This window comes from Coccinella septempunctata, chromosome 8 (assembly GCF_907165205.1).
Source record: "Coccinella septempunctata chromosome 8, icCocSept1.1, whole genome shotgun sequence".
NCBI classification, from domain to species: domain Eukaryota; kingdom Metazoa; phylum Arthropoda; class Insecta; order Coleoptera; family Coccinellidae; genus Coccinella; species Coccinella septempunctata.
In genome coordinates this window covers 27,374,725-27,390,046 of record NC_058196.1, presented here as the reverse complement: position 1 = coordinate 27,390,046, position 15,322 = coordinate 27,374,725, and the positions used below count along the sequence as shown (strand labels likewise).

The 15,322-nt window shown below is 36.3% G+C and overlaps 2 protein-coding genes across 3 annotated transcripts in view; both read left to right on the top strand.

Moving 5' to 3' along the window:
- The window catches only part of LOC123318706 (homeobox protein abdominal-A homolog), a 66,953-nt gene extending 62,608 nt beyond the window's left edge, over positions 1 to 4,345 (top strand). For both annotated transcript variants that reach the window (XM_044905404.1, XM_044905403.1), the window contains exon 3: positions 1,444 to 4,345. In XM_044905404.1, the coding sequence (XP_044761339.1) occupies positions 1,444 to 1,847 (404 nt within the window). In that variant the 3' untranslated portion in view covers positions 1,848 to 4,345. The remainder of the gene's footprint in view (positions 1 to 1,443) is intronic.
- Positions 1 to 15,322, top strand: part of LOC123318394 — a 332,282-nt gene that overhangs the window by 229,335 nt on the left and 87,625 nt on the right. The window lies entirely within an intron of this gene.

Below are 15,322 nucleotides of genomic sequence, written 5' to 3'. Positions count from 1 at the left end.
ACAAAATTCCCTTCAGAATAACAAGCTAAATCTATGTCATTACACATCTGTGAATCTTTTAAGCAGAGTTGCATTCAGCCAAAATACCCAATATTTCAAATTTCACAGATATATTTTTTATTTTTGAACATCAAATTATTCGAAAACGGCGCATTAAACGTAAAAATATGAAGAATACTTTTTTTTTACACGAAGTTGAAATCTTCATTAAATAGCGTTCAACTTAGTTTCAAGTGTTGGGTTCTTTGAATATTTGGTATTTTATGGGACTTAAAGCTCATAATGAGAAAACTGGAAGACGTGGGTGATATGTTGTGTCCGAAAAAGATTCATCAAATGAAAGAAAAACTATATTCTGAAATTCATTTCATTCGATAAAACCGTTTGTGAGGTATAATTAAAAATAACATATTTTCATGGTTTTCCAACAGCCTGTAGCTTTTAAACCGAGCTAATTTAGAAAATATGGAATGGTAAAAAAGGGTTTTTTTTTACCTCAAGAATCTTCTGTATATAGGTACGAATCTCAGGAACATCCATGAAAAGCGATAATTATATTTGTCAAAAATATTTCTCATGAATTCCAAATTGAATAGGAAGACTATCCCATCGCCGTATTCGAAGGCAGCAATAATTCAGCAGCTTAGCTCTCATACGATGTTAATAAATCAGTTTTTCGGATCGTATGTGGGTTACAAAACGAAATGTTGTATCAATTAATTAAAATCAACTTGAAATTCCGTTACATCGAGTCGATTGAGTCGTTCGTTAAATATTCATTGATTCCTGATGTATGACCTAACCAAACGAAGAAGAATTTTCTTATTTGAAGAATCAATTACTTTTTTCTGAGAGCTACGCCGAGTTTAACGGAATTTCAATGTGATTTTTTTTGTATTTCCAGATGTAATTTCGCATATCATAAAACTCCTGTATACTCAATTTAGTTAACTATTTTCAGATTATCACTTATATTTAGACCGGATCTGCTCAAAAATATCCCCTCATTCATCACTTTCCTTTCAATCATTCTCGAGAGAAAACGTGATCAATACCCTTAAAAACTGTTTTATTGCGTCCTTTCAGGACGCATAAACAAGGCTTTGGGTCGTAGCTGTAACATTTTACGGCCATATTACAACAGTTACAATCCCCCTTCTTTATGATAAGCAAGATCAAACGTCACATTTCTCAAAACGCTAGAAACCCTTTTTTTGTCTTGCGGAGAAAGTCGATCTCGCTCCAGAGCGTTTTTTCAGATCTTCAAAAAGGGTTTACAAGGTATCCATCAATTTTCGACCCTCAATAAAAGGGGAGAAAGTCGCCCTCACCCTTTGCTTTTTTATTTTTATTACCTTGCGAAAATTAGTATCGGTCATTGTGCTGGATATTTTTAACCTGAGTGTCGTCGGACCTTTTTAACTGGAGTTTCTCTTTTTGCAGGTCCGAATGGTTGTCCAAGGAGAAGGGGTCGTCAGACTTACACCAGGTTTCAAACGTTGGAGCTTGAAAAGGAGTTTCACTTCAATCATTACCTAACGCGAAGGAGAAGGATCGAGATAGCCCACGCTCTCTGTCTGACGGAGAGACAGATAAAGATATGGTTCCAAAACAGGAGGATGAAACTGAAGAAGGAACTTAGAGCGGTGAAAGAGATCAACGAACAAGCCAGGAGGGAAAGAGAGGAACAGGAAAGGCACAAGCAGCAACAGCAGGAGAAGCAGCAGCTGAAGATGGAGTCCCAGAATCACTCATCACTCCACCAGCACCACAGCGACCCAATGAAGATCGGTCTCGACAAGTCAGGTAGTTCCGATCTCCTCAAAGTCTCCAAGGTTCCATCGTAAAAACGTTCTTGTGACATGTGACGGATGGACACTCAGTGTGACACGCGTCCTGTATAAAAAAAAAACGTGAAACGTGAGATGTGACGTTGACCCCTTTGTTTTTTATAGCTTCGTTATTTATATTTTCCGTTTAGTTTTGTAAATAGTAATATGTAGCGTGTTCATGTTTATAGTTCTATGTTATCCAGATATTGATTTATTTTCAATTTGCGATATATTGGCGATCGGTTTTTTGATCCGAAAATTGTGTTATCGTTGTTGTGATCTTGTATTTTTTTAAGTTTCATCCGTTTTATACGAAACGAACAAGCTTTACTCGCTGGAGGAATTTCTATACTGTTTTCGGTGTCTTGTTTCAGTATGGTCGTGAATGGTTTTTCGTTATCACACAATAACTTGTTGTTGTTTTTATCGGTTATGAAAACTGTGCCAATTTGCCACCTTTGATTTTGCGCAAGATTAAGAGTTTAATTTCCAAGAAAAAAGGCCGAGTATTGTTACTCCTAGTACTCTTATACGTAATTTGGTGTCAGGGTAGAAACTCTTCAGATTCACGAAAAATTCTATACCGTTACTTGTAAATGTGAAACTGAAATTTAGCCAGTAATTTTCAAAGGTTCCCTTTGTCCCCCACTACTTCGAGGGCCCTTCAACTTTCGAGAATCCATTCTATTTTATATCTAAATTCGTTGGTTTTTCGGGCACTCGATTCATTCACGAATTGAGTATATACCTAGATGCTGTTAACCAGAACTTCTTTCGTCCCTATATTCATAATTTTCTAAGGTACATGGATGTCAATATATATAGTTATTGATTGTCCCAATGACAATGAGAAATATCCATAAACCAAAAAAATAGATACGTAAAATTGTACAATACATTCAGAGAAAAAACATGTGAATCTATCAGATCGATACATTCTACAGAAAAATATTCTTTCGACTTTGTAAAAATGAACGAGTATACGCGATTTTTGTTAATATGTTAACAATACAAGAAAATAAGTAGGTATCGAATATAAATGTTGTTCACTCAGAATAGTGAATAAACGTTGAAGGTCACTAAAAATTAAAAAAAAAATCACTCATGCGTCCAGATATACGTATTAAATATTTATCATCCTCTACTTCACGTTTAGTAGGTGAAAGTGTACAAAGCAATTGTAAATATTCTAATTTAGGGCCATTGTAAACTTATATACAACTAAATTCCACATGTACTCTTGCAACAAGAACTGATTTACGCTTTTTTGAAGCTTAATAGATGGCATTTAGATCGATCAACAGTACATTTGTAGTACATAAATTATAACCGGACTTGCCGTAATAGCAATCTTATCATCTGAATTTTTTTTAGTGATTGTTCGTGATTACAAGAAATTTAGAAATCTATTTCTGTACAGTTTGTGTGAATGGCTATTTGGGTATGATTATGTCAGTAAGTAGTTGTTGGTTCTGTGAAATCACAAGTAGATCGCATTCCCCAGTGACTTTTCGGAAAATTGAAAAATTTTCGATGATTTTATTGGTTAGAAAAAAATTGAGTTCAAAGCTTCTGAATCGAAAACAATTGTAAATATTAATAAATTGACAGCTCTCTAACCTGTGATAGATATTTAAAATATCTTTATGGATAACCTTTGAACAGGTCAAAAATGTATAACTCATAAAAATTGTGTGTTATTGTATAGGAAACATAATTCACATTGATTGAAATAACGCGTTTGTTGTTATGTTTACGAAATTCTTGTTAATTATTCCTATTATCACTGGAGATTTTTTATTCAGAACGCCGTTCATTCTTGGCGAGGTTCATTTTTCGTGCAATATTGTTTGTTGAACATTTAAATTACTTCTTTGGAGGCCGATGTGCAATTTTATCGCTTCCCTGTCAAAAATGGGGATAGATACAGAGCCTGAGCATGGTACAATCTTTTTTTGGAATTATTTCGATCAGTGTGGAAATATTGGTGTAAATTGTAACAAAATTATTTTCCGAAATTGTTGTTTTCGTTACTTTGGTTTCATGTCGTTTATTTGTTTCTGTTGATTTTTAGATTTTTTATAGAAAGGAATCAACTTTCTTCGAAGTTTCGCGCGCTGAAGTAACTCTGATTAGAAATAGTGATTTTTTCGGTTCAAATCGAAGCAAAACTGTTTTATTAGACCGTTCAATTTTAAGGAGCTGTAGTTTGTGTTTTCCAGAACTTGTCGTATGAATGTATTTAGCTTTATTCGAAGAGGAACATTGTTAATGCGTAAATATAATGTTAGTATTTAGATGTATTTGTAGATATTCCTGCAACTTCACTCAATCTCTCAATGCCGAATTATTGAGTGTATATTTCGACCGGTAAGCATTAAATCACTGTTTCGAAGTACGATAATGCTATCTCTAGCTTTGATGCCATTTTTCTTGTAATAATCGAATGTGTAACCCTAATTATGTAAAATATACAGATTGTCTGAACTGAATAAATATTCCTTTCAACATTATTTTCTGTTTGTAACTGAAAACCCAGTTTTGTTTCAATAATAGTCTATAAAATACCGATTCGAATACAAATGGATGTTACAGGTTATAAATGTGAATTAAAATAATAAAAAATTGCTTTCATTGAAGCACAAAAACGCAAAAAGTACTTCTATATGGTGAAGTCTAGTATAGCGATATAAACTCAACCACATCATTTGATCGAAGGGTCACCACAGAATTCTGAGATACCAAGTCGAAATTCTGAGATAACGAGTAAAACCTGAGATACAAGTCGGAATTCTGGGGAAATATGGGTGTTAACTCAGAATTCTGAGATACCAAGTATGTATAAAATAAGGAAAATTTCAGAATTCAATTCCTGTCTGCATGCCGCTAAAACCTTCCTTATATTATATTTCCAGACACTAAATCTATCATTACCAAGTATAAATACTGAAATACAAGTGGAAACTCTCAGATACAAGTCGTAATTCTAAGATATAATTCTGAAATTCTGAGATACAATCATTCCAATGGTGTGAAATTCTGAGATACAAGTCAAAATTCTAAAATACAAGTTTAAACTCTCAGATACAAGTTAGAATTCTAAGATATAGCTCTGAAATTCTGAGATACAAGTCGCAATTCTGAGACACTAAGTCGAAATTCTAAAATACAAGTTTAACTCTCAGATACAAGTTAGAATTCTAAGATATATCTCTGGAATTCTGAGATACAAGTCGAAATTCTGAGATACTGAGTCGAAATTGTAAAATACAAGTTGTAATTCTGAGAAATCAAGTCGAAATTTTATGACATCATGTGAAAATTCTGAAATACAATTCAAGAATTCTAAGATACAACTCAGAATTCTTCCTTTCAAGTTGGTGTTCGAATCTGTCTGGGAACTTTGAAAAAGTAGATCAAACTAGAAATGTTCTTCAAACATTGGCATGGGTACAAAAGAATTATGTACTAACCCAGGACACGTATTATATAACTCCGATTTCATCTCAGTATTCTGATCTACCATTTAGAACTGGACTTGTTACCCAGAATTCCGACTTGAAAGACAAATGTCTAACTTGGCATCTTAACAGGGAAAACCCTGTACAGGAATAAGTATGTGGAATGTTCAAAGTTGTGTTGTTTTCACATAATTAATGAATTGATTGATTTTGGAAACAAGGCAACAACAACAAAAACCATAATATCTCAGAATGAACCATGTTTCCAATGGTTTATTCAGAGAACTCAATTCGTTTTGAATGGTCCCAATTAAACCCTTTTGAAGGATAACGTCGAAGTAGGTACCTATCAACCTGTATATCAGCGAAAAATTGAAAGATGACAGTTATGGTATAGTAACCATTGTTTTTCAGTTGCTGAAATTTATTGATATCATACATCTGCAGGGTGAGTTTTTGAGTCGTACGAATATTTCAACAGTGGGTTCTTGAAGTCGAAAGAAACACTTTTTTCCCATACCATTTTTTCCGATTCGGCCCTGATAAAAAGATATTCAGACGAATTACCCAATTTTTCGAATTTCGCAGATTTTTTTTTTAATTTTGAACATGAAATTACTCGAAAACGACGCATTAATCGAGAAAATATGGGGCATTTTTATTTTACAAAACGGTATGGTCGTAATGAGAAATCTGGAAGACATGGGTGATATCTTGTGTTCGAAAAAGATGATAATAATAATAAGTCATAATAGTGTCTTTATTTGGAAAAAAAAACAAAAATACACTTGAGGCGAAGTCAAGCATGAGCTACTCCATTCAACGCCTGACGAGTTAAAAAAAAAGAACACAAATGAAAAAACTAAAACAAAAAAATAAAAAATTACAATTACAGATTCATCAAATAAATTGTTTTTCAACAGCCTGTATCTTCTAAACCGAGCCGATTCGAAAAAAATGGTAAAGGAAAAAAATGTCTCTTTTGACCTCAAGAATCTACTGTTAAAAATTCGTACGAGTCAAAGGCTCACCCTGTATATTGAAGGTTTTAAAGGTTGTAATAAACTTAATTGCAATTACTCTCGTCATAATTGACGATCGCAGCGTGCAGTTACGAGGATGACCTAGAAAACAACCCTTAATGCAACCAATCGCAATTAGGAAGGTGCCCATATACGTTTTAGCTCCTCGACCGTGCGGTCCCAATTCAATTTCGCGTAACAATATGGCCCTTCCTCGACTGCCGTTTTCGGTATCGAACGGAGTTTGCACGTAAATTTTCCGCGAGCCCGTTCGTTTTCCGAAGAAACCAGGCTACCTAGCGCGGCTAATTAATTGGTAGTTTGATTTATCGTCCAACGTCATGTAATCATTACTTGGATAGCACGGGGAACACGCAGTTCTTGACTGTGAACAAGGCATTACGGTTGTCCGTGAATGGCCATTTGTTGCCGGTTAACGATGACCATAATGTATCATTTCGAAAATGGAGGTCGGACATAAACGTACGGTATTGGCGGAATTTATGCTAGCGCTCAGGTTTCGACAGAAAAATGAATATGTGATTTAGTGAGCACATTTTCACCGGTTGAAGAAATATGAGCATTGGCCATTCGTTAACTTATATAATAGGTGGAGTGAGCATCTACAAGGGCTCGAAAATATTGACTGAAATAGTCAAATTCACAGATTTATTCAGCCAGAAAAACTTAAGCTTAGAATAAAGAATTCCAATGATATGGCTGAGTTGTTATAATGATGCAGACCAAGAGGTGAAAGCTAAATAGTTTAAGTCTGGTGATCAGTGAGATCAACACATCAGATATGGGTAGAACAATAATATTATAATTGATATAAACAACGTTGGTCTTGAAGAGTGTAAAATTCATCAATGAGTACAAGATTAACAGAGACGGGCTGCTTACAAGTAACCACGATTAGAATGTCCATCAGAAAAATAGGAAATACAAATGATAAATCATGAGAGTACTAATGAGGGAAACCACTAATCGTTGGTTTCGAGAAGTATAATGAGGATATCATATCAACTGAGATAGTACACGATTACCAGAGCAGACTTTTCAGTGTGGAACCAAGACGAGAGACTGTAAACATTCAGAGATATTCTGAAGGAAAGCAACTAAATCCAGGGTCCCTACATGAGGATTCATTCATTTGAAACTCGATAACAGTAATAAGTCATTCAGCATTCATTATCAAAAAGACGGACATGAAAAAGTTCAATTCTAGTGCCACATTTCCAGGTAAAAACATCTAGAGGAGTCTTAAAATATATGTAAATATATATTTATGAGGAGGCACATAAATGAGTTGACTCGAGTCAACTCAACAATTGAGCAGTACTAGTGAGGATTACCAATATGTTTGTAGATTCTTTGTAAATTCACACGTGGTCACATTTCACACAGAACGAAAGCATGAAAATTGAAAATGAAGTAATTAATAATTTTGAGAAGACTGAGAGTATGGGGAGTCCGGGAGAGTTGAACACCTTTTCACTCTGAAGGCACTTAAGTTGTATCTGTAAATGGTAGCAACTCATTTTTTTGCGTAAAGATATCCTGCCCAAATAGGTTACGATAGATAATGGTAGTGTGATGATGAGATGAACAATTTGAGTACAGCAATTGTGTTTTTCGGAACCGAAAATTGGCTCATTATCCCTAACCCAAGGGAGAGTTGACAAGAGGCGAAAGAGACTTGGCCATAGGTTTGTTTATCGAGAAAAGCATTGAAAGAAAACAATTTCCAATGACCAACGATATTCTATGTCAAGGTTTTCATCGTCAGATGTATCGGCGTATGAAATATATATTTTCTATTTCAGAGTCACTTTCACTTATTTGCGATATGTTTTTTACTTTCTTGAACCTTTGTATATATTTTTTTGAAGCAAAGTATTATCTAATATCAGTGCAAGAAACTTGGACCACTGATTATGTCTCCCAACCATAGCATGGGTCAAGTCTTCACACTCCCCTTTAGTCTATTCAACAGATATTCTTGAAACTTGTACAACTCTCATTAAAAAGGCTCATCGTTTGTAAAACAATTTAATCAATGAACGCAATAAAAATAAATAACACCACGGCCCTATTAAACCTTTCAGACAGTGTAACAAACAAAAATTGTTAAATTTTTTACTTCCTAACAACAAAATCAGGTTCAACCCTCTCACTCCCGATCTGTTTTGATAGAGGCCAAAATGGAGCCACCACTAGTTGTGCTTTGTTACGAATATGTCGCAAGCTATTCACAATACCTGTAGAGCGAAATTTGAATTGAAATATTTGAGGTGGTTCAAGTCTCCTACCTGAGCAAGTATCCCGCACTCCCTTTTATCCTATTCAACAGATGTTTCCTTGAAACTTTTACAACTATCATTAAAAAGACTCATCGTTTGTAAAACAATATTAATCAATAAAAGCAATAAAACTAAATAACACTACGCACCTATTAAAATTTTCAGACAGTGTATCAACCAAAAATTATTCAATTTCTTACTTCCTAACAACAAAATCACATTCAACCCTCTCACTCCCGAACTGTTCTGATGGCGGCCAAAATGGAGCCTTCACTAGTTGTGCCTTGTTACGAGATGTCGCAAGCTATTTACGATACGGGTAGCGCGAAATTTGAATTGAAATATTTGAGGTGGTTCAAGTCTCCTACCTGAGCAAGTCTCCCGGACTACATAATCTTTTGCGTATAACTATTAAACACCACAATTGAACGAGAAGACTTAAAAGAGGATTACTTAAAATGAGATGAACTGATAGAGAATTCACAATATTCCGCTTTGGAAAACTGACAATTCCAGAGTGGGGCTGCTGCGTCGGTCAATGAGCTATTTTCGAAGTACCATAGAATTTGCGTATAGTATTACGTCGACGTTTGGAACTGGTGAGTAGCGTAGACAAGAGCAAGGTCGGAAGGGGCATCGCTCCATGTATATGTGAAAGTGAGAGACTGAACCTTTATATAGTGTTAAAAACTCATTGTTAACAAGGATTTTGATGAAAATATGTTAAAAAATAATTGTAAACTCCATATTTCCTTACAAATTGCATTACAGCTTCTCATAGTGCGAAGAGCGTGTTACCCTTGCAGCGTCGATCGAATTTACGGCCCTGTCAACGCCGACATCCCGTGGAAAAAACGTCGATGAGCGCCGCGGAACATCCGAATGCGTAATGAGGCATAACAATATGTCGGAGGCATATAGCGCACATTCGGGCGCTTTTCTTTTTCCATTTACTAGGTAATAAGGCCCCCTTTACCGCGGCATGGATCGCGTCTGGCTCAGCGGTTCGCCGTGCGGGGAGGTCCAAATTGATCAATTCAATAACCGCAATGTGGCAGTAAAACGCCGGCTTCCGCCCGTTATATTTATAAGGCGAACCGTCGCGCTAGGTAATGCGGAAAATATTGCACGTGATACGTAGGCCGTTCTTGCCGCGTCGGGGCGTCAGCGAAAATTGAGTTGTGTTTTTTTATTTCGGCCCGGATGCTGAAGGGTTTCTGGCGCGGATGAATATTCATGTGGATATTGCGTCGGGGGGGGTTTATTGTTTTCGGCGGGGAAGGGTGGTTGGTTTTCGATTTTCGGCCGGATATAGGTTCCCTTGAAGAATAACCTCCGCTAGGTTGATGTTTTCAAAGAAGCTCGCTTAATAATTTAGTATTCTATCTAGGTCAGGTAATGAGCAAAACGTTCAAATACTCATCGGATAACGTTCAACTATCTAAAACTAATTTTTCCCTTTTTCAACTTTCGAGTTAGGTGGTATCTATCAGAAAAATCATAGTAGATTTAAACGTGATACATACTCTGAAAGAGCAACCTTTCTAGTGATAAATCTCGATATTTCGTCCATCCCGGCGCAACCGTTCGATCTTGAGGAAATTTTAACTGAACCCAAGTTTTTGGGAATTTTTTGAAGGTCATCTTTAGAGTAACTTTTCTTCCGGAAAAATTATCGGAGATCCAAACGTGATACATATTATGAAAGAGCAACTCTTCTAGTAATAACGGCGTAACCGGTCGGTCTTGACGAATTCTTAAGTGAAATTCGCGATTTTTGAAAAATGCCATTTCCTAGATGAAAATCTCAACAAAGGGAGATAGGCTTTTGAAACTGCTCGTAATAGATTCAGCGTGTTCGAAAACCTATATTTTCATACCAAAATTTCAAATATCTGGCCCAGTTCAGGAGAAAATATATTTTGTTTTTCCACTTTTCATTTTCGAGTTGACTTCGAACAACTCTCTGGAGTGCAATTCTTTATTGAATCATCAACTGTTTGGTTTTCTAAAATCTTCAAAACAAATTCTATGCACTCCATATCTTAAGACAGTAATAGAACATCCTGATTTTCAGACAGAGTAGCAAATATGTGATTTTAGGAGGGTCTAACCCCTTGCTCATTTTTGACCAAAAAAATCGAAATTTTCGAAATCGAGTTGTTGTGCTGGGGTGGAAGCCTAGGCAATGCTGATTGAAAAACTGGAAATCCCAATTGGATCAGACGAATATAACAGGAGATATCGCAAATTGAAATTTGCAATTTATGAAAAATGCCATTTACAAGATGAAAATCTGAACGAAGGGAGATGGGCTTTCGAAATTGCTCGCAATAGATTCAGCGTGTTCGAAAACCTATATTTTCATACCAAAATTTCAAATATCTGGCTCTGTTTAGGAGAAAATGAATTTTTTCGTTTTTCCACTTTTCATTTTCGAGTTGACTTCGAAGAGCTCTCTGAAGTACATTTCTCTATTGAATCATCAACTGTTTAGTTTTTTAGAATCTTCAAAACAAATTCTATGCACTCCATATCTTAAGACAGTGATAGAACATCCTGATTTTCCGACAGAGTAGAAAATAGGTCATTTTGGGGGGGTCTAACCCCTTGCTCATTTTTGACCCAAAAAATCGAGATTTTCGAAATCGAGTTTTTATAATAGGGTGGAAGCCTAGGCAACGCTGATAACATAACCGGAAATCCCAATTGGATCAGACGAATATAACAGGAGATATCGAAGATTGAAAATTGCAATTTTTGAAAAATGCCATTTTCAGGATGAAAATCTAAACGAAGGGAGATAGGCTTTCGAAATTGCCAGCAATAGATCCAGCGTGTTCGAAAACCTATATTTTCATACCAAAATTTCAAATATCTGGCCCTGTTTAGGAGAAAATAAATTTTTTCGTTTTTCCACTCTTCATTTTCGAGTTGACTTCGAAGAGCTCTCTGGAGTATAATTCTCTATTGAATCATCAACTGTTTGGTTTTCTAGAATCTTCAAAACAAATTCTATGCACTCCATATAGTAAGACAGTGATAAAACATCCTGATTTTCAGACAGAGTAGAAAATAGGTCATTTTAGGGGGGTCTAACCCCTTGCTCATTTTTGACCCAAAAATTCGAGATTTTCGAAATCGAGTTTTTGTGCTAGGGTGGAAGCCTAGGCAACGCTGATTATATAATCGGAAATCCCAATTGGATCAGACGAATATAACAGGTGATATCGAAGATTGAAAATTGCAATTTTTGAAAAATGCCATTTTCAAGATGAAAATCTAAACGAAGGGAGATAGGCTTTCGAAATTGCCAGCAATAGATCCAGCGTGTTCGAAAACCTATATTTTCATACCAAAATTTCAAATATCTGGCCCTGTTTAGGAGAAAATAAATTTTTTCGTTTTTCCACTCTTCATTTTCGAGTTGACTTCGAAGAGTTCTCTGGAGTATAATTCTCTATTGAATCATCAACTGTTTGGTTTTCTAGAATCTTCAAAACAAATTCTATGCACTCCATATAGTAAGACAGTGATAAAACATCCTGATTTTCAGACAGAGTAGAAAATAGGTCATTTTAGGGGGGTCTAACCCCTTGCTCATTTTTGACCCAAAAAATTGAGATTTTCGAAATCGAGTTTTTGTACTAGGGTGGAAGCTTAGGCACCGCCGATTACATAACCGGAAATCCCAATTGGATCAGACGAATATAACAGGAGATATCGAAGATTGAAAATTGCAATTTTTGAAAAATGCCATTTTCAAGATGAGAATCTAAACGAAGGGAGATAGGCTTTCGAAATTGCTCGCAATAGATTCAGCGTGTTCGAAAACCTATATTTTCATACCAAAATTTCAAATATCTGGCCCTGTTTAGGAGAAAATGAATTTTTTCGTTTTTCCACTTTTCATTTTCGAGTTGACTTCTAAGAGCTCTCTGGAGTACAATTCTCTATTGAATCATCATTTGTTTGGTTTTTTAGAATCTTCAAAACAAATTCTATGCACTCCATATCCTAAGACAGTGATAGAACATCCTGATTTTCAGACAGAGTAGAAAATAGGTCATTTTAGGGGGGTCTAACCCCTTGCTCATTTTTGACCCAAAAATTCGAGATTTTCGAAATCGAGTTTTTGTGCTAGGGTGGAAGCCTAGGCAACGCTGATAACATAACCGGAAATCCCAATTGGATCAGACGAATATAACAGGAGATATCGAAGATTGAAAATTGCAATTTTTGAAAAAATGCCATTTTCAAGATGAAAATCTAAACGAAGGGAGATAGGCTTTCGAAATTGCTCGCAATAGATTCAGCGTGTTCGAAAACCTATATTTTCATACCAAAATTTCAAATATCTGGCCCTGTTTAGGAGAAAATGAATTTTTTCGTTTTTCCACTTTTCATTTTCGAGTTGACTTCGAAGAGCTCTCTGGAGTACAATTCTCTATTGAATCATCAACTGTTTAGTTTTTTAGAATCTTCAAAACAAATTCTATGCACTCCATATCCTAAGAAAGTGATAGAACATCCTGATTTTCAGACAGAGTAGAAAATAGGTCATTTTAGGGGGGTCTAACCCCTTGCTCATTTTTGACCCAAAAATTCGAGATTTTCGAAATCGAGTTTTTGTGCTAGGGTGGAAGCCTAGGCAACGCTGATTATATAATCGGAAATCCCAATTGGATCAGACGAATATAACAGGTGATATCGAAGATTGAAAATTGCAATTTTTGAAAAAATGCCATTTGCAAGATGAAAATCTAAACGAAGGGAGATAGGCTTTCGAAATTGCTCGCAATAGATTCAGCGTGCTCGAAAACCTATATTTTCATACCAAAATTTCAAATATCTGGCCCTGATTAGGAGAAAATGAATTTTTTCGTTTTTCCACTTTTCATTTTCGAGTTGACTTCGAAGAGCTCTCTGGAGTACAATTCTCTATTGAATCATCATTTGTTTGGTTTTCTGGAATCTTCAAAACAAATTCTATGCACTCCATATCATAGGATAGTAATAAAACATTAATTAATTTTCAGACAGAGTATCAAATAGGTCATTTTAGGGGTCTAACCCCTTGCTCATTTTTGACCCAAAAAATCGAGATTTACGAAATCGAAATGCATTAATTTCAGCACACCATATATTTATGTTAGTAAATCTTTATTTTCATTATCAAGAGATTCCACCACCAGATCTCAATTTTTCGTCATACAACGCTGGCTCGTGCCCTCTACGACCCATGAACGATGACGAACATACGATTTTATCGCTTCATTTCTCACAATATAGCGGCGTAGCCGGAATCACAATGGACTAGCATATGCCCGGCCTCGCACGGGGAAAAAAACACCCGAGCCGTCTGTGCGCACAATGCCGTCGTTGTGATCCGAGAAACAAAACATCGATAAAATATTCACGGAGACCGTTGCGCGTTGAAACAAATCCGCGCTCGTCGAAATTAACACGGCTGGAAGTCGTAAAAATGCGTGTGTGTTTGGAGAACGTGCACCGATAAATTAGACCCGGTCGATTTTGTGACACTTCACGGTCTTATTGAATTCTCTCGTTACGGCCGGTTCTGTTGTGGCTTCGGCTGTTTGTTTTTGTTGCTTTGGCCCTCGAACCGTGGGTATGATGCCGTAGGAAAAAGTTGCAGCAGATTAGTAATCCGCTGTAATCAGAAAATATCCGAAATTATGTTCAAACATCTCAATAAAACTAACAGCAGATGGAAATGTGATACTTATTTTGAAAAAGCAACTCCTCTAGTTAAAAATCTGAAGATTTTATGGAGCTCGATGCAGCCGTTTTGTCTTGGTGATAAAACCGTTTGTGAGATAGAACAGTATTTACTGTGATGGTACACAGAAGGTTCAAAAACGACGATAGGAGCTGGCGCTGGAATATACAGGGCAAGATAACTAAGGGTACACTATTATTTAGCTCCTACTGGTGTGTTTTTCAGGCAGAATTACTTTTAATCGAAACAGGCGTAGACATAAACCTTGAAAGAAACAACAAGGTGATCCATTCAGACAGTCAAGCTGGTATCATAGCACTAAACTCCTATGTCATCGACTCGAAGCTGATATGCGGGAATACTGAAGGAAACTCAATGAAAAAAGCAAGAAAAACAAGGTCTCTGGTCAGTCTGGGTTCAAAGAAAAAGAAGAGGCCAACATACTCGTCGGAAAGAGAGCCCAATGGCCATTTACCTGCACAGAACCTTTATATGCTTAGTATTAGGAAAATGCACTTAGAAGAAAGACTTTCCTGCCGGGAATGCATCATTGCCAATAGTTCCTTCGGCATTTTGTAACCGCAAGATCCAAGAGGATTTGGATCTCAGTAATAACAAGTTGTCCTCACTGGGCATTGTCTCTTTAAGAAGCAAATGATGAGAATGGGCTTATAAGAAACTGTCGAGTGTAGATTCTACCAATAGTTATTTGTTAGAAGATGTGAGCACTCTTCTTAACGCATGTTGCAAAGCAGATATTTAGCAGAAGTCTTGCAGCGCGCGAGTTGTACAACAATGGAGACACAAGTAACGAGAGCCCAACTCAGATGGAGCGCCCACGTTCTGAGGATGCAAGACATAAGACTCCCCAAAATAGCTCTGTATGGCGAATTCACAGAGGGAGCTCGGAAACAGGATGCCAGTATAAGCGGTTTAAGGATATACTGCATCAATCCCTAAA